The 19,422-nt window shown below is 45.0% G+C and overlaps 3 protein-coding genes across 14 annotated transcripts; 1 reads left to right on the forward strand and 2 right to left on the reverse strand.

Annotated features, from left to right (window-relative positions):
- On the reverse strand, positions 1-11,832 carry LOC6734758 (V-type proton ATPase subunit C). Of its 7 annotated transcripts, none has more exons than XM_039292196.2 (11): positions 11,640-11,812; positions 8,444-8,586; positions 8,213-8,366; positions 4,616-5,603; positions 3,728-4,110; positions 2,159-2,345; positions 2,002-2,100; positions 1,683-1,938; positions 1,523-1,620; positions 1,325-1,463; positions 1-1,257 (listed from the first exon to the last, which is right to left on the reverse strand). In XM_039292196.2, exons 2-11 carry the CDS (start codon positions 8,576-8,578, stop codon positions 1,159-1,161), a joined length of 2,538 nt encoding a protein of 845 aa, XP_039148130.1. In that variant the 5' UTR covers positions 8,579-8,586; positions 11,640-11,812; the 3' UTR covers positions 1-1,158. The 7 variants fall into 7 exon arrangements, with proteins under 7 accessions (XP_039148130.1, XP_044778544.1, XP_044778545.1 ...); XM_044922609.1 differs by having other exon boundaries at positions 3,728-3,888; positions 11,640-11,811; XM_044922610.1 differs by having other exon boundaries at positions 3,728-3,825; positions 11,640-11,810.
- A 25-nt stretch (positions 11,833-11,857) lies between these two features.
- LOC27206175 (hydroxymethylglutaryl-CoA synthase 1) lies at positions 11,858-16,377 on the forward strand. Of its 5 annotated transcripts, none has more exons than XM_016168217.3 (2): positions 11,858-12,013; positions 14,580-16,377. In XM_016168217.3, the coding sequence occupies exon 2, from the start codon at positions 14,613-14,615 to the stop codon at positions 16,008-16,010; it is 1,398 nt and encodes a 465-aa protein (XP_016027968.1). In that variant the 5' UTR covers positions 11,858-12,013; positions 14,580-14,612; the 3' UTR covers positions 16,011-16,377. The 5 variants fall into 5 exon arrangements, with proteins under 5 accessions (XP_016027968.1, XP_016027967.1, XP_016027970.1 ...); XM_016168216.2 differs by lacking the exon at positions 11,858-12,013 and adding an exon at positions 13,297-13,535; XM_016168219.2 differs by lacking the exon at positions 11,858-12,013 and adding an exon at positions 13,298-13,550.
- A 1-nt stretch (position 16,378) lies between these two features.
- LOC6734760 (alpha-N-acetylgalactosaminidase) lies at positions 16,379-19,289 on the reverse strand. Of its 2 annotated transcripts, XM_016181804.3 has the most exons (8): positions 19,136-19,289; positions 18,203-18,432; positions 18,114-18,143; positions 17,856-17,903; positions 17,609-17,786; positions 16,976-17,547; positions 16,613-16,914; positions 16,379-16,553 (listed from the first exon to the last, which is right to left on the reverse strand). In XM_016181804.3, exons 2-8 carry the CDS (start codon positions 18,292-18,294, stop codon positions 16,522-16,524), a joined length of 1,254 nt encoding a protein of 417 aa, XP_016027971.1. In that variant the 5' UTR covers positions 18,295-18,432; positions 19,136-19,289; the 3' UTR covers positions 16,379-16,521. The 2 variants fall into 2 exon arrangements, with proteins under 2 accessions (XP_016027971.1, XP_002081763.1); XM_002081727.4 differs by lacking the exon at positions 19,136-19,289 and having other exon boundaries at positions 18,203-18,667.
- Positions 19,290-19,422: the final 133 nt, after the last annotated feature.

Genomic DNA, 19,422 nt, shown 5'->3' on the forward strand with positions numbered 1-19,422 from the left:
TTGGGAATGTCTTTCTTTCTTTATAATTATTTACAAGGATGGCTTAATTGCACCTTATATAACGCAATGACATTTACATGGTTTCATTCGTTTCATTTTTACACATAGTATGCATAACTTTAAAATATTTATATATAGATACTGTATCTCTCTCACGTTTCGCCTACAACTCGGTACACAATTCTCGATTTAGCAATAGGAATTATTGAAAAACTTTACATACGCATAGAATATTATTGTTCATATCTCATGTGGTAGACCCTCAATCGCTGTTGATGGTTTTTGTTTTTTTTTTGGGGTTTTATGGGGTTAACTATCGCACACGCGGGGTTAAACAAACAGGCTCGAGCGGATCTTCTCAGCGATTAATGTATGCAAACAGCGCGCAGATTTTTTGCTTTTAGATTTTCGATCGTATCTCTAGGCAACATTTATATAAATACAATACTTCCGTTGGTTATTAGTTTGTCTTTAGTCGAAACGTACCATAGCATCGGAAATTTGTTAGCACAATTAGCTCCGTGGGAACGTTCGGTTTGCGATTTGCGACACCATTTTTGGGCTTAAATTTATTTTGGGCATGTTGTTTGTATGTTGGCTGTTAGTCACGGATACAGATACCAAGTGGTGGAGCACAAGCACGAAACGAGACGAAAATGTTGTAAAACAAAATGTAACTCAAATGTTTATTGTATAGCTACCAAAAAACGAACAAAAAAGGAGAATGCATGTAAATTTGGCTGCGGGTTAAACACTCTGGTCTTCCATCATATCATAAACATATATAAGGCATAAGAAAAACATAAAATACTGCTTTGCTAACTGAAGGGGGGACAAAAGAACAATCGGAAAGTTCCACAAGATCTGGGATTATTGCAAAAGTTTTCTTTCTTTTCTTTAAGGACTTATTTCGGTTGATTTAGGCGCGCCTCGATTTCTCGAACCGGAAGTAGATTTGAAACAGATATCGGCAACGCGCAACATAAATAACAACAATAATTAGATAACAATGACTAAAATTATTTAAAGTAATCTATTAATTTTGTTTCATTAGATGTCTGCGAATGGTTCAGCTGATTTTTAAGTTGGTTGTTTTTTTTGTATTAAAGTGTATTTTGTGTGGCTGGATGTATGCAATGTTGGGGGCGACGGGCGACCTTAGACCTTGGCCTGCTCCACCATATCGATGTTGACCTTGTAGAACACATAGGGGAAGTATTCGGACTGGCCAAAGCCCAGGCCGGGGATGTCTACGTTCTGTGGAGAGAATGGAATAAAATCTTGTTAGTTTAGGTGATAATACTGGGTATCGAGTGTAACCCACATCAGCACTGCTGACAGCACCGCCGGCGGAGGCGCCATCCAAGTGACCATACAGCTGGTTGAGCACATCGCGCAGACGCTTCACGCTCTTCTTGTTGGGCTCGATCAAGATGGCCTGGAAGTTAACAGGCAGTCCGTATCTGTGGGTTCACAAATTACATATAAAACATTGCAATATGGCTATAACTCGATGATATACCTCAGCACGGATTCCACAAACACGCGCAGCGCCTTGACGTGGATGAGGGCGCAGAAGGCCTCGCTGAAGTTCACCTTCAGCCAACGAACCAGAGGACCCTGCAATGCATTTGAGATTAGAACAGATTTCCCATGGCACACACTCCCAGTGGGCTACGCACAAACTGCTTCTTCTTGTCCGTCATCAGCTTGGTCATCTCGTTCTTGCCGGCAGCCAGCTCCTCCTCGTTGTACACAAAGTCGCGCACAATGAACTTGCGCTCGCGGGCGTGCAGCTTGAACTCCTCAGCAACCTTCTTGAAGAGCGTCACGTTGAACAGGCAGTAGTCGGCGTCCTCCTGGATGAGCTGCGACGAGCGGGGCACGATCATGTCGGTGATCTTCTCGTAGTTGGTCAGCCAGTCATTAGCCATGACCCTGTGCGTGAAGTAGTGATTAATATCATCAGCTTGTAATGGAATGTTCTTGTATGACACTCACTTGGGTACAATGACCAGCAGGGTGGTCAGGTACTCCGAGTCCAGGATGAAGTGCTCCTTCTTGACCAAATCAGCCAGATTCCTGGTCAGCAGACTGCCACTATAAAGCGCGGATATTAATATTTATAAAGTTAATGTACTTATTTATCGCCACTTACGTCTTCTTCTTTTCCAGGTTCTGCAGATTTCCCTTGAGGTTGTTATAGGCCTGCGACTTGGTCTTCAAATCGCCATCGATCTGACCGATCTGCTTGGAGATAATGTCAGCGATGTTGCGCAGCGACTGCTTGATCGGATACTTGGCCATGTCCCATTGGAAGCGGGTCAAGTACTGGGGTAGTTCGGCTATTGATGATCGATGCGATGGAAAATCGGTGTTAGTTAAGTCTGACTGGCACAAAGTACGCTAATTTTCTTAGTTGACTAGCTGAACAAACGGGTTGTTCAATTAATGTTTAAGTACAAAACGAAATTGAAAAAATACATAGTAATAGTAATTGATCTAAAAATCGTATTGAATTAGTTTGAAGGAAACTAGGCTCGAAAGCTATTTTAAATTAGAGTTATACAAGTATAAGTAAAGTAAATAAGGTAACTGAAAAATGCAGATTAGTTAGTTATTACGTACACATAAAATACATAAATTTACTCAGACACACAGGCACACACATACACACGTACGTACAGGATATACACATAAGGATTATAGTAACAAGGAACGAGCAATTTTCGGATGCATTTACATAGGCTACGAGGATTGTGGGGAATTTTGGACTACGCATATTAGTCGCAATTGGAAATACCTTGCGTGTCATACGGCACAACACGTTAGCTGGACTTTGAAATCATAATGCTGTGTGATAAGTATTTATATATATGTATATAGACACTCAAGAGACAAAAGTATAATGCAAAAACAAAGCGAACAGGAACTCAGAGATTGATCAACATTTGGCGCTGGGCAAAGCTGCAGTTTTAAAAATTATTATCGTGATTTTTATTTTGTTTTTGAGGTGACATAGCTGACTGAGTAGTATATAGCTTAATGGGAATCGGCGTTAGTCGTGGCTGTAATGATGTGGAGCGCAGAACAACATTTGGTGATTTGGTGAGCGTACACTGAAAGAACAACATAATCGCTTTTACACTTTTACACTGGTACAAATAATCAACAGATCCGTGTGTTCATATATACTGAAATATTCATAGTCAAATCGCGGGAAAGCAAAACGAAAGCGCAAACAAAAGGCGTTTGCAAATACCACAGAGAAAGTAGAGAAAGGCAAATCAAAAGTGGCGAAAGAAGGAAGAACTTCGATACGATCACTGGGAGAAATAGTTGCTTTAACAAAAATATCGAAACTGAAACTGAAACGGAAACGGAAACGAGAACTCGTCTGCGTTTGCAGTTAACTTCCGACAGTGGACGACGATCAAAGAAGGTGGAGTGGTTCAGATAGGTGGTGGTGTCGGGAAACATCAAGTTGCTCAAGAAACAATAAGTAGAAATCAGAATCAGATCAGATCATAATCATAATCAGAGAAAATAAGGATGAACTAAAAGGAAACGGAAACGGAAGAGCAACGGCAACATCAACATGTACACACATAGTAGGTATATGTCAACGTCGAGATCAAGAGATCTGCATAGACGATATATGTAACTAGAAGAGGGATTGGGTCGGTTCGGTTCGGATGGGAACGAGACCAACCCGGGGCATGCTAACCTGGACTCAGCGGAAACTCGGGCGGCTCGGCGGGATCCGTGTCCGGACTGGATCGCCCCTGGCTACTACTGCCACAACAACTACTCACTGGAGACGATCTATGTGTTGGTGTTAAATTAAATCCATTGTTTATATTTAATTGACTCGGTGTAGAACGTTTGCTATAAATTTGATCGGCAAGAGAATTGAAGAAAGAGCGATAACTAGAGCGCGGTGTGGTCGATGCTTGATGCCAAAATGTCATTGCTTTGGATAGGTGTTGGTTTTGGTATTGGTTCTGTGGTTTCTGGTATTGATTGTGGTTCTGTGGGGTCAGTGGTGTTGCATGTTGCTGTGTCGTCTGTTGGTGTTGCAGCTGTGCTGTCTCGTGTTGCTGTTGTGCACTGTCAATGTGGATTGCGAGTGGCGAAATGGCGATGGTGATGGTGATCATGGGTGGGCAAATGCGAATGTGCGATGGTCGATGGGGAGTGATTTAAAAAAGAAATACATTATTATTGCACTTGACTCGGTTCTTGGTTCTTAATCAACTCAAACATATATGGATTTTCTGGGTTTCATATTGCTGGTGTGGTGTGGTGTTTGGTTTGGTTTTTTAGTTTTTTGATGAGGGCAGGCAAAGCGGGTGCGCCATTGTTTTCAGTGTGTGTGTGGTGTTGTATCTTGTGTTTTTACAGCGTGTTTGGTGTGAGGCTTTTGTATAAGTTGGGTGTTGGTTGTGGAGGTGGTGTTCATTTGGCATAGCTTTAGCGGGATGACAGCGGGTGACTGGCTTTTATATATTCTGGTTTTGGTTTGGTTTTTTTTTTTTTTTTTTTTTTTTTTTTTGTCTGGGGTGCTGGCGATTTGGCAACGTTCTACAAAGTAGGTAATGCGATGATAAGATACCTGCTCTTCTTAGAGTTACGCTTGGGCTTATTGAACCACCAGTCGAAGGCGTCCGACAGATCGGACTGCACACTGTGCGGACTCTTGGGGTCCTCGTCCGTTTCCCCATCTTCGGGGGCATTTGACGCATCGCCCTCGTCCTCCGACATGGACTTTTGTGCGGGCGACTGCAGCGGATTGGTATGCGGTTGCTGATGCGGATGCGAATGATGATGCTGCGTTTGCTGCGTGGCCAAATGCAGCTGGCTCACATGGCTGCCGCTGCGGAAGCTGAGCTTGTTATTGTTGATGCTGCAAGTGTTGTTATTCAGCCGCTTGCTGTTAGAGCGGGACATGCTGCTGTGCACCGAGCTGCTGGTCGTGGGCGCCGACGTGGAGAAGTATGCCGAGGAGCAGAGCGTCGAGCAGGAGGCGGGCCCCCCTCCACCGCCGCCGCCGGAGGAGTTGGATGCAGCTGCAGCGGCCGCGGCACTGGTGCTCGGGCCATTGCCCAAACCGCTCCCAGTGGCTATCGCCGCCACCGTGGACAGTGCACACCGTGTGGCACTGAGCATGGAGGAGGCCGTCTGGGAGTAGCACTCATCCGCCAGCAGCGTGCTGGCCGTGGCACTTGTGCTGGGCGGGGCACAGGCGAAGCACTCATCGCACGGACAGGCGTCGAACTCCGGCTCCGTCTCCGGCTCGTGACCCGTGGACAGGTTAGTCAGGCTGCCGCCGGTTAGGGATCCTGGCGCAAGGACATCGCAGGCACAGGCAGGCGGAAGATTGGGTGGTGCAGACGCAGGCGCAGGAGGAGTGGCGGGAGAACAGGTGGCTGCGGATTTACCCTTGAGATCCTGCGGCAGCTGGTGGTGATGGTGGTGGTGATGGTAGTGTTGGGGTTTGTTTTGGTGGTGCGTGTGCTGGTGTTTTCGCTGGTGTCGCAGGCTGAGATGCTTGATGCGCTGGTGGTGGCGACACGGCATGCTGTCGTCGGGTGGCCCAGGACCTGCATCCGCGCAAGATTCGTTCGGGATTCGCGTGCCGGAATTCGGGGCGGTTCACAGGATTCATTCGGATGGCGATCGGGTTTCGGTTTGAGATGATGTTTGGGTGTCGTTTATTTTTTTGTTGGCGATTCGATTACCGATACAGACAATACAACACAAGGCATTTAGATTTGGTTGCAGACTTAGTCTTAGTTAGGGTTTCCCTTCCGATTGGTTCGGCTCAATTTCCGGGCGGGACGGTCGAAATAAATTATAAGTAAAACTACGTAGCATACATTTAGGGGCTAAACCTCACGCTCTGCCTATCTAATATCACGATCAACTGCTATCATAACTCTAAAACCGAAGATATCTGGGTAATCATCGCTACGATCGTTACGATCCATCAACCAAAAGCGAAACCAAAATTATACTTATCGTTTTGTAAATATCGTATAAATAAATAAGGAAAATCATATGAGAAAAATGTAAATAACTTGAAACTCATGTGTGCTTATTGGGTTTTGGTTTTCTTGGAGAAATGTATATATGTGTGCGAAACGGAAACGGAAGTGAATGGCATCCCATGAACAACAGTGGAACAAAAAAAATGTAATTGGGGAATTTCAGTGATCCCAGGGCTGATAGATGTTTGCGTCTCATTTTGTGCTTTCATTTTGGGCGTTTTCTGGTACTCGATTATTTTGTTTGCAGTGTAAAAGCGTTTCTTTGTCAACTTTTTCGTGTGCTCCACACTTTACCAATTAGCTCTAATTGCGAGTATCTCCCATCTTTCCCAATTAGCGAATTGCGGTGGATGTGAAAGGCGCATGAACAGGTGCAGGGGTACACACACACAGACACACTGACGCCCGCACACACACACACACTTGTTCGGCGGAAAAAGGTCCTTTGAGGTGCATCTCCGCACTTTGGCTGTGTGTGTGAGTGGGTTTTTCGGGTGGAAAATGGTACAGAAATAAGCGTTTTTCCAAGCGATTCGATGCAGGTGAGGAAATGAGACAACACAGATACACACACGCACACACTGCAGGCACACACGCGCACACACACAGACAACAATTACAACAGTCTATATAGTTAAAACATATATGTACAGTACAAAAGTCGGGCATCTTTAAGACGCTCGCACTTACAAAGTTATTTATACAAATCATAGTACATGTAAACTCGAAATAAAAATTAAGAAATATGTATGAGGGAACGACACTCGCGCAAAAGTTCATAGTCAAGTATTTATATATATATATAGATTTTTATATATGCAGTTTATGGGTCTATATCTTTACACATTAGCTTTCCTTCATCTTCATTGTATCGTTTTTATCGTTCTATTTTTTGCGGTGAATGATTTAAAAACTAATGGGCTTTCAAATGACGGAAAACCACAAATAACTTGTCCAACTCAATCGTATCGAAAACCGAAAAGAAACGTACAACAATTCATGTAAAATATACAAAGTGTTCACTGTACTCCTTCAGCGTGTGTGAGTGAGTGTATTTCTATTGTTTGTCATGGTTTTTGATATATTATATATGTATATATTTCATTTTCAGGGGCAACCTTCGACCAACGCAATGGAGTAGTTGACCGGGGATTTGGGCGCCCTTGAGTGGGGCCAAAAATACGCTGGTGTGTGTGTGTATCTGTGTGGGTTGTTTAGCTGGCATAGTATAGAATAGTTTTAGATTTATATAGTGTGTGAGGTCGGTGCGCATTAAATTGTACAACAAACGCAACACAAAATAAACAACGCAAATTCCCATTCGGCTAATTTCAACATTTCTCTTTTTTTTTTCTTTCGTTTCAATTTCAACTATTTAGAAGTTTTTTGTTGGCCGCAAAGTTTAATTCCATTGTTGTTTGATGGCACTGTATCTTTTTAGATCAACTTGAGCTAGATGCCTACGAAATATCCTTCTTTTTTTATCAGTGGTGATGATTGTGCGCATGAGTTCAATAGAAATCAAAAGATAACATAAACGAAACGGATCAAATCAAAATCATAAGAAACCCAGGAGTGTAAAGGAAAATAAATGTTAGGGAACGAAAAAAGTAAAAGGCCTAGAAACTAGAAACTCGAACCAAATAAATGTAGGGCCGAAGGGCTTCGGCTGAAAATCGATTAGTTTTTAAATCTGTTTCTCGCATAATCTTGAACTACTGGAAAGGTATTTTAAAGTCGTGATTGAAATAGACGGTATTCGTGTTAGTCAGGTTGAGCTTTTCTCACATAGAGACATAGATAGATCAAAACATTCCATAGTAACCGAGTTCTTTGCAGCCCCTCGATGGCTGGGAAAGGAGGATTTCGATTAAGGTCTCACTCTTGTTTGTTAGTTAGTACAGAATAGTTGTGGGTAAACAATAGATGTGGGCAATACACATGGTACGATTATATCTGAGCATTCCGATTCAAAAGTGACTACGGTCAGAAGAACTGCTTAGAAATAACTAAAGAACCAAAACGATATAGATTCGTGACTCGGGACAGGCATCACCTAACCACGTCAACTAAAACTAAACTAAACTAAACTAAACGGAACTAAGCTAAGCTAGACTAAGCTAGGCTAATACAACTTAAGTGGTGGCAGGCAGACGACTTACTGTTGTTGGCCATCAGGTTCTCGTGCAGCTTGTCCCGCTGATCCTCGAGCACCTCGCCCAGGTAGTTGGCCACCTTGCGGGTGATCTGCTCCACATAGGTGTCCAGTTTGCCCAGATCGTCGGAGAGGCCCACCAGTTGGTCGAGGGTGCCCACCTGGTAGTGGTTAGATGTTGGTATGAGTACACCCAAAAATATTCCACTTCAGTTACGTCACTATACAATAAACTTACCTTAAGATCTGGAATATGGAACTTGTAGTTGTTGCACAGGTTGTGTTGCTTGCTGGTCAGGTTGTTCATCGTGTCGTATGTCTGCTGGCAGGTCTTGTCGCCAGGGGCCGAGATAATCCAGTATTCCGACATCATCTTGATGGCTATTCGAGGGGTGAATAAATTGGGGAGTGAGTAAAAGTCGGAGTCAATTTGTCTGTGACCTTGCTAAATCGATTACCCCCTCCAAATTTATGTAACTCCTCCTATCGATTGAATGACTCGAAAGTTTCTGCCGATGAAAATTTAATTAACACTGTCCATCGGACAACTGAATCGTAGATATATGTATATGATCGAGCCCTGAAAAGTGCACTTTCCCCAGACAAATGAACCATTTCCCCGAATGGAACCATCACAACCCCAAACTCTGGCGCCAGACAGTCCAGCGCCAGTTTGTCTATGTTTCGATGGTGTATATGTACATGTGTACACTGTACAGGCCTCGTTGCTTACACAAACACTTGATCCTAGCACTCCTTGCGTCTCAACAGAATGGTTAGGAACTTTTCCACCAGGTTTTTTGGCATTTTTCCCTGGCCGTCGTTCGTTTTTTTGGGCTTTTCCTCTACTCCGTTTGTTTTTCCTACTTTCTCCGGTTGTGCCACATGCTGACGTGCTTCTATGTCGGTGGTTCGTTGCCGAATGACGGCTGGCCTAACGACCAGATGCCATGGAAGTCGAAAAAGCCAACGGCCGAAGTATCTGCGATCCGGTTCGTCAGCCGAACACGAATCCGTCCGGTTGTGATGACGAAGCCGCACGGAAGGCACGGAAGGCAGTAAAGGAAAAAGGCGCCATGGCCCAAAACCAAAACGAGTGCTCAATTTGGGCAAGTGTCGCTGACTCCTAGCGTCGCTACTCCTCTGTTTGCTCCTGCCACAGGGCGTATGAGTAATCACACAGCAAACGCCACGAGATATAAATCTAACTTTACCCAATTTCGGCCTATGGTCGGCACTGTTATTACATAACCACCATGATGGCCTTCACAAAGAGACACGAAAACAAAACACGAGCCCAAGGAGTGACAACAGCCCAGCTCCCCGGCTCCGTCTCCAGATCCGCCTTCCTCCTCCTGCCCCATCAAAAGTCAAGGCAGTGCATTGTCCTCGCCCAGGAAGCGTCGGGAGTAGCAACAAGGACAACAACTGGAGGGGGCGGGAGTGACAACAGCAACAATCCTGGCAACAGACAACGAGGAATGGTAAATGGGATATGGAAACACGCAAAGAAAAAATATCACCCGAGGCTATAAAATATAATTTGGCATCTAAACGAAGGTTAAGAATGACATAACCAGGTGATCAGTCAAATTAGAAGTTCATTTTTGCAAGATCACTTGGTACACGTATTAAAAATATATTTATATGCTCAATTCGGAGATAAACATTATTGTATAAGTATATATGTTGTGCATCCTTTTCAGCGTAATCAAAGGTCCAAATGCTTTCAAACTGAATATCCATACTATGATTCGTGACATGTTAAAATGATACGAAATTGATATGTGAATGTTATTATCTAATTTATCTAGGTATAAAAGTTCAGATTTTAGTAATGGCTGTAGTGATGATCTAATGGCAGAATGTAGCCCATGATAATTAACCCCTCATGTTTAGGCTGTAACATATGCTCATTATACTCGTACCCCATAAGGTGACTTGCGGAATAGCAATGACAGAGTACTTAGCACGTTTTTTTTTCAGTGCACAACTACGTACATATGTTTATTTTTAGCAGCGAAAGTCAAGTTGCTGCGGGCCAAATAGATAGATAGATAGATATATGGGCAGATAGGGAGGACGACGAGCAGGAGTTACCGACTGTTATGCTGCCATGTTCATGTTGAACTGATGACGTGGATTGGCCCGAGTCCAAGAGGAAATGCGAGGATAGAGGACCGAGGGACGATGAGCGGAGGGCTCCAGCCAACGCGTCGCCAGGCGAATGGAGACAGTCTGACTGGCCAACGGCTGGCGCTAATGGAGAGGGCCTGGGGTCCAGGACCTAATCCATATCCCGATCCCAAGCCCATACTCAAACCCATATCCAAATCTAGATACACATCCAGTTGGGGTAGTCCAAATCCAATACAGGAAATTGCAGCGACGAAAACAAAAGACAATAAAAAATGGAACAAAGGAGGAAAACAAAGTTTTGACGATATCCTCGCCGCAGTGGGTGTGCGCCCAAATTAATTAATAATAATGTGCTTGCCGGGGGGTGGAATGTGGGTGGGATGTGGCTGGCACCGGGTGGGTGAAAGTGGGTGGCTCAGGAGACCTTGCACACAGACATACAGATAAGCACGCGCTGGAATTCCAGCAGCTGTTTGGCCATTTGAATTTCCGCCTTATTGGCCATTGGCCGTGTTTGAGTTTTGCCTACAGTTTCGTAGAGTATATATATCATGTAGAATAAATGTGCTTGGTTTTCATCAAGGTCCTTGTTGCACGCAATACGATTATTTATTAATCCTCGTGCAGCGCATCAAAGTGTATTTGCTTGTTTTCGCACAACACGATCTATTAATCAGCGAAATACGTGCCTTGTGGCAAAATAACCGAAAAGTAATTCAATTTTTAAACAAAATTTTCCAACTTATTTTGTTTACCCAAAGAGCGAAAGAGAATTATGTGTTCTCTTTCGTATTTCCAAGCGACTCTTGTGCTCTTTTCACCACTCGCTGTGGTGAGTTGCTCTTGCAATGTCAGCTGTTCGTTGACAGTCACATGACAGTTTTTCGATCGATAATTTTCCGCTGCTCACGGGTTTTTCATTTAAGCACAAAAACCAAAACACTTTTCACACATTTTCCCGACTCCCCGCCCTTAGCCCACACGATCATCAGCTGGATATTTCCAGATACATCCGCAGACCTCGCAGCAATCTGCCGTCGAACGAAACGCAACAAACTGGCGAACTCTTATTTTCAGGGTCACACTGCTTCGACAAAAAATCATAGCCACATTGCAAAAACTAATTTTCTCACTATCTTCAATAATCTACAAGAGATTTGCGCACTTTCCCTGGTCAGCAGACCTACTGCGATGTAGTAATCGGTCTTTTTTCGTCAGGGGGGGGTAACTTTTGCACTTTTCACGGCGACGTGGAAAACCCGCCGAATTAACTATTCCTTACGGTTGGCACTTACTTTTCAGCGACTCTGGTTGATTGCAAACGAAACTGGTGTGCTTTTTGTGCTATCTGAAAACAGCAAGTGCGTTTTTCTTTGCCAAAAAATCAGCGCAAATCGACCGCCGCCACCCACAAATGCGAACGAAATTGTGTGGTGAGAAAAGCGCTGGCGAAAAAAGTGACAGTTCACAATGCCCACGAGATTCACGTGATGGCGCCAGTGTTGCCTAGCAAGCGAGCCAAACAGCTGACTCCGCCAGCAGCTGTTCCAGCGCCGCGCGCTCTCCAACACTGCCTGCGGCTAAGGTGCCGCAGTTTCATTGCTTAATTTTATTCCAGATTAGTTTAGTTTTAAACATATCGCCCGCCCTGGACCATTAATATTAGCAAGTAAGTTGATTGCGAGTGCGAGTACTGTTCGTGTTGCGCTGGATGAGGGCTGTGGGCGTGGCAGGTGGTCAGCTTGGACGCTGATGTAACCAGAAGTCGGAGGAACATAATATGTGTGCAACTAGGATTGGTTATTGTAAATCGAGAAAAGCTGTTTCACAGTGTTTTTCCAGCCGTGTGTAATAGTGTAGATCGGGAAATTATCAACTTCCAGTGATATGTTTCGCCCCATAGACCAGTTTCATAATCCTGACCCCTAAACTATGCTTATCTCCCGGCTCTCAAATACACGTGTATTTATGTCGGGAGCATCCCGACCTTTGACCTCCTCCTCCCCCGCTCCACACCCTCCTGCAGCCGAAAAAAAAGAATGACTCAAGAGCAAACAATTAGCCAAGTGCGCAGCAGTTCCAGGAAATGTTTATTCAAATATTTCCCAATACCGAAGTGCTAAAAATAAGCGCACAAAACCACAACAGTGCCCCCTACTCCTCCCCTCGATGGCTCCTTTTCCGCATAAACAGCGCATCCATTTCCATACTTAAATCCACGGGCTGCTTAGGAACACCGGGTGGGCTTTATTCCACGCAGGCACTCGAGGAATTAATGACTTAAATCGCTCAAATTGCTTGAAATTAGAGTTTCATGACTTTAGATAATGAATCATACTCTTACACAATAGGACAAAATATTCCCTTATTTGTTAATTTTGCTTACTTTAACTAAACGGTATTAATTAACTTAACTACCACTCAAGTAATATCACAATTACTTCTTGTTATCAACTTATTTTAAGTGATTTCTATGGAATATTTTATCAATTACCAATTGGGTTTAGGTGATTTGGAATCACGTTTGAAGATAGTGTTCGAAAAATATGATAATCCAATTTAGGTTATACCAGTAGGAAAATTAGTAGAATTTAAATTATAAATATATTTCTGTTGTTAATTCCTAAGGGAGAAAAGCTAGTGGATGTCACTTCCCAGCTTTTGTCACTGAAATGGAAATAGTGTCCATTCTATTCGGTGGCATTTTTAAGGAAGCCGCTTTGTTCCGGCCTTATCAGCGATGGTCAGCCTTTGATCTTTACCCCATCGCAACAGGCCATCCATGTGCATATCTACATATATAGTCCGGCGGCTTCTTAGCCCCCGACGATTGTGTTTCGTGCTCGCTGGCCGTATCTGTGCGATAAATATTTCCCGTAATTATGCACGATCGCTATTTGTTCGCCGAGCGCTTTCAGCAATTGGCATTGACTTACAGCGCCTATTCCCCCGAAGTTCTCGCCTCTGTGTTTGCTCGGCGGCTAGGTGGCTTCGTGGCTAGGTGGCTGCTTCTCCACTGCCAATTCCGTCGTCATGGTCATATTCATATGCCAGTGCAGCGCCTCGAGTGCCGTCAGTCCGCGGAGAGATCCGATCGAGTGAGCTTCGCGCTACCCAGCCTTTTTTCCACAAATCCACTAAGTTCCGGGCCGAAAAGTGAAAACCTATAGTCAATAGGCCAGTAGTCGCAGGTGCTAAACGTAACGGTAAACATGTCAACCGCTTTTCGGGTTTGGGCCACACTCGCACCTCTTATCGGTTATACAATATGGACGCGTGTGATTGAGGGAGAGTGGTGGTTGGTGCTTGGTGCTTGGTGGGCATGACCCACTTATGGGTGAAGACGCTCCCAGGCTGTCCCACAATGCTCCACCGAGCAAAATTCCATTCTATTTCGATTGAAAATCATAATAGTTCGATCATTATTTTGCTTTAATTAGAATTTGCACCTAACTGAAATTAAAATGTGTGAAAATTTAGATGTTTCAAGGGAAGCGGTTTTGAAAAACGAGTTATTGTGCTAAAGTAATCATTATTAAGATGTTTCTCTTGAAGAAAACATATTTTTGTAGCTTGTTCTCCGACAAAAGAAGTTTAATAGAAATGATTATCTATTGTAAAATATATATAATTCATCATAAATTCTCTGCGTGTAGCCGCAGCATCCACGCCCCTGTCCCTTTGGCTCTTTGGGCTTGTCTTGTTGGCTTACATTTATTGCGATGCGTGTGTTTTGGCTTACTTCACAGCGGTTTAGTGTTCTCTTTTGTGGAGCTCGCCTGAGCGGGGGAAACTTTCTCCGCTCCGGCGGCTCTCTCTCTCTCTGCATGCTCAGTTTCTCAGCCAGGGAAATCAGTTGGCCCCCAAGACGGGGGCCTCTGGCTGGCAGACTTTGATGACTTCTTCAGCCGCAGCCAAAGTCACTGGCTTACACACGTCCAACGCAGCTCGAGCGTGCAACAGGTTGTCTCTGCCCTCGTCCAATTTGTAAGCATTATAAATACGTCGTGATTGCGCGGGGAGAAAGTTTCCCAATGCCAATTGGCAGTGGAATTCGGGCCACATCGAGAACTCTGCTTAAATTAAACTAAACAAGGCCTTAGCTTCAACTTACTGAAGCAATTTCCAAACGCAAATAGGGATTGGTTTAGTTGTATATAACAAAGATATTGAATTAAATATTTAATCTCATACCGAAGCTCCCACTAAAAGTATCCCGATTGTCTCTCTTACAGAGCTCAGGATTAAATAGATAACCGGATACAATCATGGCATCCCACTGGCCCGAGAACGTTGGCATACGCGCCATCGAGATTCTCTTCCCCTCCCAGTACGTGGACCAGACGGAGCTGGAGACCTTCGATGGTGCCTCCGCGGGCAAGTACACAATTGGCCTGGGCCAGGCCAAGATGGGCTTCTGCTCGGACCGCGAGGATGTCAACTCTCTCTGCCTGACGGTTGTGAGTCGCCTGCTGGAGCGACACCATGTGAAGCACTCGGAGATCGGACGACTGGAGGTGGGAACCGAGACCATTGTGGACAAGTCCAAGTCGGTGAAGTCCGTTCTGATGCAGCTGTTCGCCGAGAGCGGAAACACCGACATCGAGGGCATCGACACCACAAACGCCTGTTACGGCGGCACGGCGGCGCTCTTCAATGCCGTCAATTGGGTGGAATCTTCCAGCTGGGACGGCCGCCTGGCTTTGGCCGTTTGTGCTGATATCGCCGTGTACGCCAAGGGTGCAGCGCGCCCAACTGGCGGTGCGGGTGCTGTGGCTATGCTGGTGGGTCCAAATGCGCCGCTTATCCTCGATCGTGGACTACGCGCCACGCACATGGAGCACGCCTACGACTTTTACAAGCCGGACCTCAGCTCTGAATATCCCACGGTAGATGGAAAGCTGTCTATCCAGTGCTATCTTTCTGCTCTGGACACCTGCTACAGGCTGTATCGCAAGAAGTTCGACCAGCAGCAGAAGGATAGTTCCAAGCAGCCGGCCAGCCTGAGCACCTTCGATGCTATCCTATTCCACACACCCTTCTGCAAGTTGGTGCAAAAGTCTGTGGGTCGCCTGAGCTTCAACGATTTCCTGCTGAGCAGCGAGGAGGAGCGAACGAAGCAGTTTCCCGAACTGGAACGCTTCAATACCGCCACCCTGGAGAGCACCTACTTCGATCGCGATGTGGAGAAGGCCTTCATGACGCAGTCCGCCGACATCTTTGCCAGCAAGACCAAGAAATCGCTGCTGCTGGCCAACCAAGTGGGCAATATGTACACGCCCTCGGTGTACTCCGGCTTGGTGTCTCTGTTGATTGGCGGACCAGCCCAGGAGCTGGTAGGAAAGCGCATTGGACTGTTCTCCTACGGATCCGGACTGGCTGCTTCCATGTACTCGATAAGCGTGACCCAGGATGCGGCTGCTTTCGAAAAGTTTGTCTCGAAGCTGGAATACGTGCAGCCATTGCTAAATTCACGGGAGAAGGTTGCGCCCGAGCAGTTCTCCGCGTTGATGGAGGTGCGGGAGAAGAACAACCATGCGGCGCCCTACACGCCTACGGGCAGCATCTCTGCACTGTTTCCCGGCACCTACTATCTGAAGGATGTGGATGCGCTGCATCGACGCACCTACGAGCGCACGCCGACCATCAGCAATGGGGTGCACTAACCCCGGGCTATGGTTCCTTCGGTTTGGTTTCGGTTTCGCCTACAACTTGACAATAACTCTAACTCTCTCGACCAAACACATGTAAGCTGTAGCTGTAGATGGTATCTATTTATAACTGGTGTGATCCCAATGGGTCGCATTCCTTTTGCTCTTATCCGGGTCCTTGTCGCGTATATACTACTAAACTTCTTATTTATACAAGCTTGCGAATTAACTCTTTCATCCAATCAGACCTTATTTATATCATGGAACAAGTCTTAACTAGCGTCGGTACTGCAATCTATGCCTATAATTGTACAATACTTATACCTGTGTGTAATGCACACAATCAATTGTTTAACAAACAATAAAAATCAACAAAGTCGAACTCTTCTGTGATTACCTGTTATTTATTGTCGGAATTAACTTATTACACAGATCACCGATGCAACGTCGATGGACAATGTGGAAATAGTGTGTATATAAGAGCATATTCGATTTGATGGCAGCGGCTGATTTGCATATCTTGGGCTTACAACGCTGTAAACTTGTAGAAAGTTACGCCTGGGGGTGGGGAAAATTAAGTAAGTCAGGGCTAGATAAGGTTTTGCAACGGATTTTACCATTGGGATTGACGCGTGTGATGAACTGACTCTCCGACTGGAAGATGCCCAACTTGTTGCTGACATCGTATAGATCCTGCACATTATAACCATTTGGATTCGTCAGTCCGAACTCCTTGACCGTGAAGGGGATCCTGTAGGGAGCGCCATCATCTCGGCGACTGACGAAGGCGACGGCATAGGAGTGATGTCCACTCTTGGTTACTGGCGTAATGGGACGTTTCCAGACTTCGATTTGGTTGCGGGACAAAACACGACGGCCCTGGATGCCCAGCTCATCCTGGTCCACAGCAATAACCGCACTGCAATGAACAATAGTTTACCAATAAGTCTAAAAAGATAAGATATCGAAGCTGAACCAACCGATTCTGCAGTATAGCCTTGATTTCGGGACGCACTGCAGCCAGATCATTGGACATAATTAGAGGTGCCGCCATAATGGCCCAAATGGCCATCTGCAGCTTGCTTTGATCGTAACTCAAGCCGTAGTTTCCCAGCAGCAGCATATCGGGATCGTTCCAGTGTCCTGGTCCGCCATGCGGCTGAATCCTGTCCTGATTCTTGGCAAAGTAGTCTATGATCTGCATGAGGGACTCGAGCGAGTCTTCGATGTCGTCCCAGTTGCGCCACAGATTACAGTGCTGCTTGAGTGACTCATAGTCGGGCATTTCTCCTGCATCCTCCTGATAAGCGGGCCAACTGCAGGAGTACACCATCGGACGACCAGTTTCATTGAGCAGGCGTCCGAACTCCGGATATCCCGTAGCCATGTCGCTGATATTGGCATAGCAGCCGTCCAGCTTCACGTAGTCCACGTCCCAATCCGCAAAGGTCTGTGCGTCCAGCTTCATGTGCTTGATCACTCCGGGATAGCCAGCGCAGGTGTTGGTGCCGTAATCCTGGTACAAGCCAAACTTCAGACCCTGGTAGTGGATCTGCAAGTCATTCGTGTTAGTATGACAGCCTGGAGGGCTAGAGTTATATATTTTAAATTACATGATCGGATAAAGCATTTAGGCCGTTGGGAAAGCGCTTTCTGTCCGGAACCAGCTTCTGGGTATCGTTGTCGCGATTCTTCTCCAGCCAGCAGTCATCTATGATGACGTACTCGTAGCCAGCATCCGCATATCCTTCAGAAACAAGGAGATCCGCATGTCTTCGGAATAGTTTTTCACTGAAACAGGGGAAATGAACAAGGAGTAATGGAACACTTAAGGATCTGAGTTGGGTTTTGGGTATTTACCTGATGCACTCATCCGGATACAGTTTACAGTCGGTAATGCAACGGAAGCTGTAAGTAAAACACGTATAATGAAAAATTCAAAGAAACATTAAATATACTATATTTATATTAGTGAGTGAAATTGAGTAAACAAATGCGTCGAGTCTAAAAGTTCATGCCAAGGCCTAATTTTTATTTCCATTTCATTTTAAATGTTAGACGTAATGATAATTCTTTATGATCTTATCTAGTTGAGAGATGCTGGTAAAGATTACTCACCGTTCCCAGGACATCCAGCCCATAGGTGGCCTAAAATCGACAGAATTTCAATTAAGTGGCCTAGAATCCAATCAAAACTTAATACTCACTTTAGTGCCAGGCCATTATCGAGGCCCATGGATAATTGCAGAACCTGCAGCAGGAGAATCCCGCCCAGAAAGACGCCCCACGTTCCGTACATGGCGAGCTAGTGGCACCGACTGAATCCTGGCCTTTGGGCACCCAGGGAATTTATATTCTCCAGCGGGCGGCACTCCAGATAACTCTGTTTGCGCGGGGCACCTGAGGAGCTGGAGGAAGGGGAATGGCACCTGAAGAGCTGGCAGAAGGTTAGTGGCTAATTGCTATTGCAGCGGAGCACTCCCATCGACTGATTGGTGTTCGCCGGGTGGCGCAAACAGCGGGCTTTCTCGATTGCAGGAGGAGCCGGAGCCCCTTATCACGCCAAGTTCACAGCGATCACAGGGAGCAAACAGCGAAAATCGAGGAGAGACCGAGAATAGTGGCTTCTGATTCTGATATGCTTTTGTTGTTCAATTCTGGCGCTGTTTGCCAGCTACACTGGCCTACAAAGTTAAGGAAATATTTGCGAGCCTAGTAGACTGGAGCATAGGACTAGTGATGGGAAATACTAACATAATATAAGAACTATGGTCTTTTGATTACGAAATTTTGAACTGGTTTTTAAAAATAATTTGAAATTTCTGTTTTTGAGAATCAGTTCTTAGATCTTATGAAAATCGTATAAAGAATTTCATTAAAAAAAAAAAAACGAAGGTTAAGGACGAGCTGTAATTGTTGTACCGCAAGTCGTTTTTACCTTAGGTACTTTTTCTACTTTTGTGGCTGGCGCAGCTCTGAAGAGAACCTACACAGGTACGCAGAACGAACCTTCTGATAGGAAGCACACATGTGTTTAGCTGATTTAGCAAAATGCAATTACTGAACTGAGTGCCGCTGCACTTTGGGCTTGTAATTGAATTCTTTTGACCCAAATGTTACCTTATCGCCTTTCCACTTACAGATAGCAAAAGATGACTAATTAAAGCCGGTGTTTCGTTATTGATTTTGTCCTCAACTTGTTTTTACGTTTGACTCCGTTTTCTTTCTGAGTTGATTTTCATTAGTTTTCTTATTTAAGTTGCACGCAATGATTTTTGCAATGTACGACTAAAACTGGAGCTAAAACATAGCTCACGACCAGTGTTGTTTGTCGATTTCGCAAGTTATCTGGTCGCTGGTTAAAAAACCGGACACAGACTTAAACATATTTTAAAAGTGCAAAAGGTGATTGAAAACGTTAGAATAA

Source organism: Drosophila simulans, chromosome 2R (genome assembly GCF_016746395.2).
Source record: "Drosophila simulans strain w501 chromosome 2R, Prin_Dsim_3.1, whole genome shotgun sequence".
Taxonomy (NCBI): Eukaryota; Metazoa; Arthropoda; class Insecta; order Diptera; family Drosophilidae; genus Drosophila; species Drosophila simulans.

Coding starts and splice junctions, on each gene's coding strand:
- LOC6734758 (XM_039292196.2), bottom strand. CDS start 8,578: ATGATGTCGGAATACTGGATTATCTCGGCCCCTGGCGACAAGACCTGC. Junction 1,939..2,001: donor CTGCTGGTCATTGTACCCAA/GTGAGTGTCATA, acceptor CTTCACGCACAG/GGTCATGGCTAATGACTGGC. Junction 1,464..1,522: donor TTTGTGGAATCCGTGCTGAG/GTATATCATCGA, acceptor GTGAACCCACAG/ATACGGACTGCCTGTTAACT.
- LOC27206175 (XM_016168217.3), top strand. CDS start 14,613: ATGGCATCCCACTGGCCCGAGAACGTTGGCATACGCGCCATCGAGATT.
- LOC6734760 (XM_016181804.3), bottom strand. CDS start 18,294: ATGTACGGAACGTGGGGCGTCTTTCTGGGCGGGATTCTCCTGCTGCAG. Junction 17,904..18,113: donor GGCTGGATGTCCTGGGAACG/GTGAGTAATCTT, acceptor TTTTACTTACAG/CTTCCGTTGCATTACCGACT. Junction 17,548..17,608: donor TAAATGCTTTATCCGATCAT/GTAATTTAAAAT, acceptor AATGACTTGCAG/ATCCACTACCAGGGTCTGAA.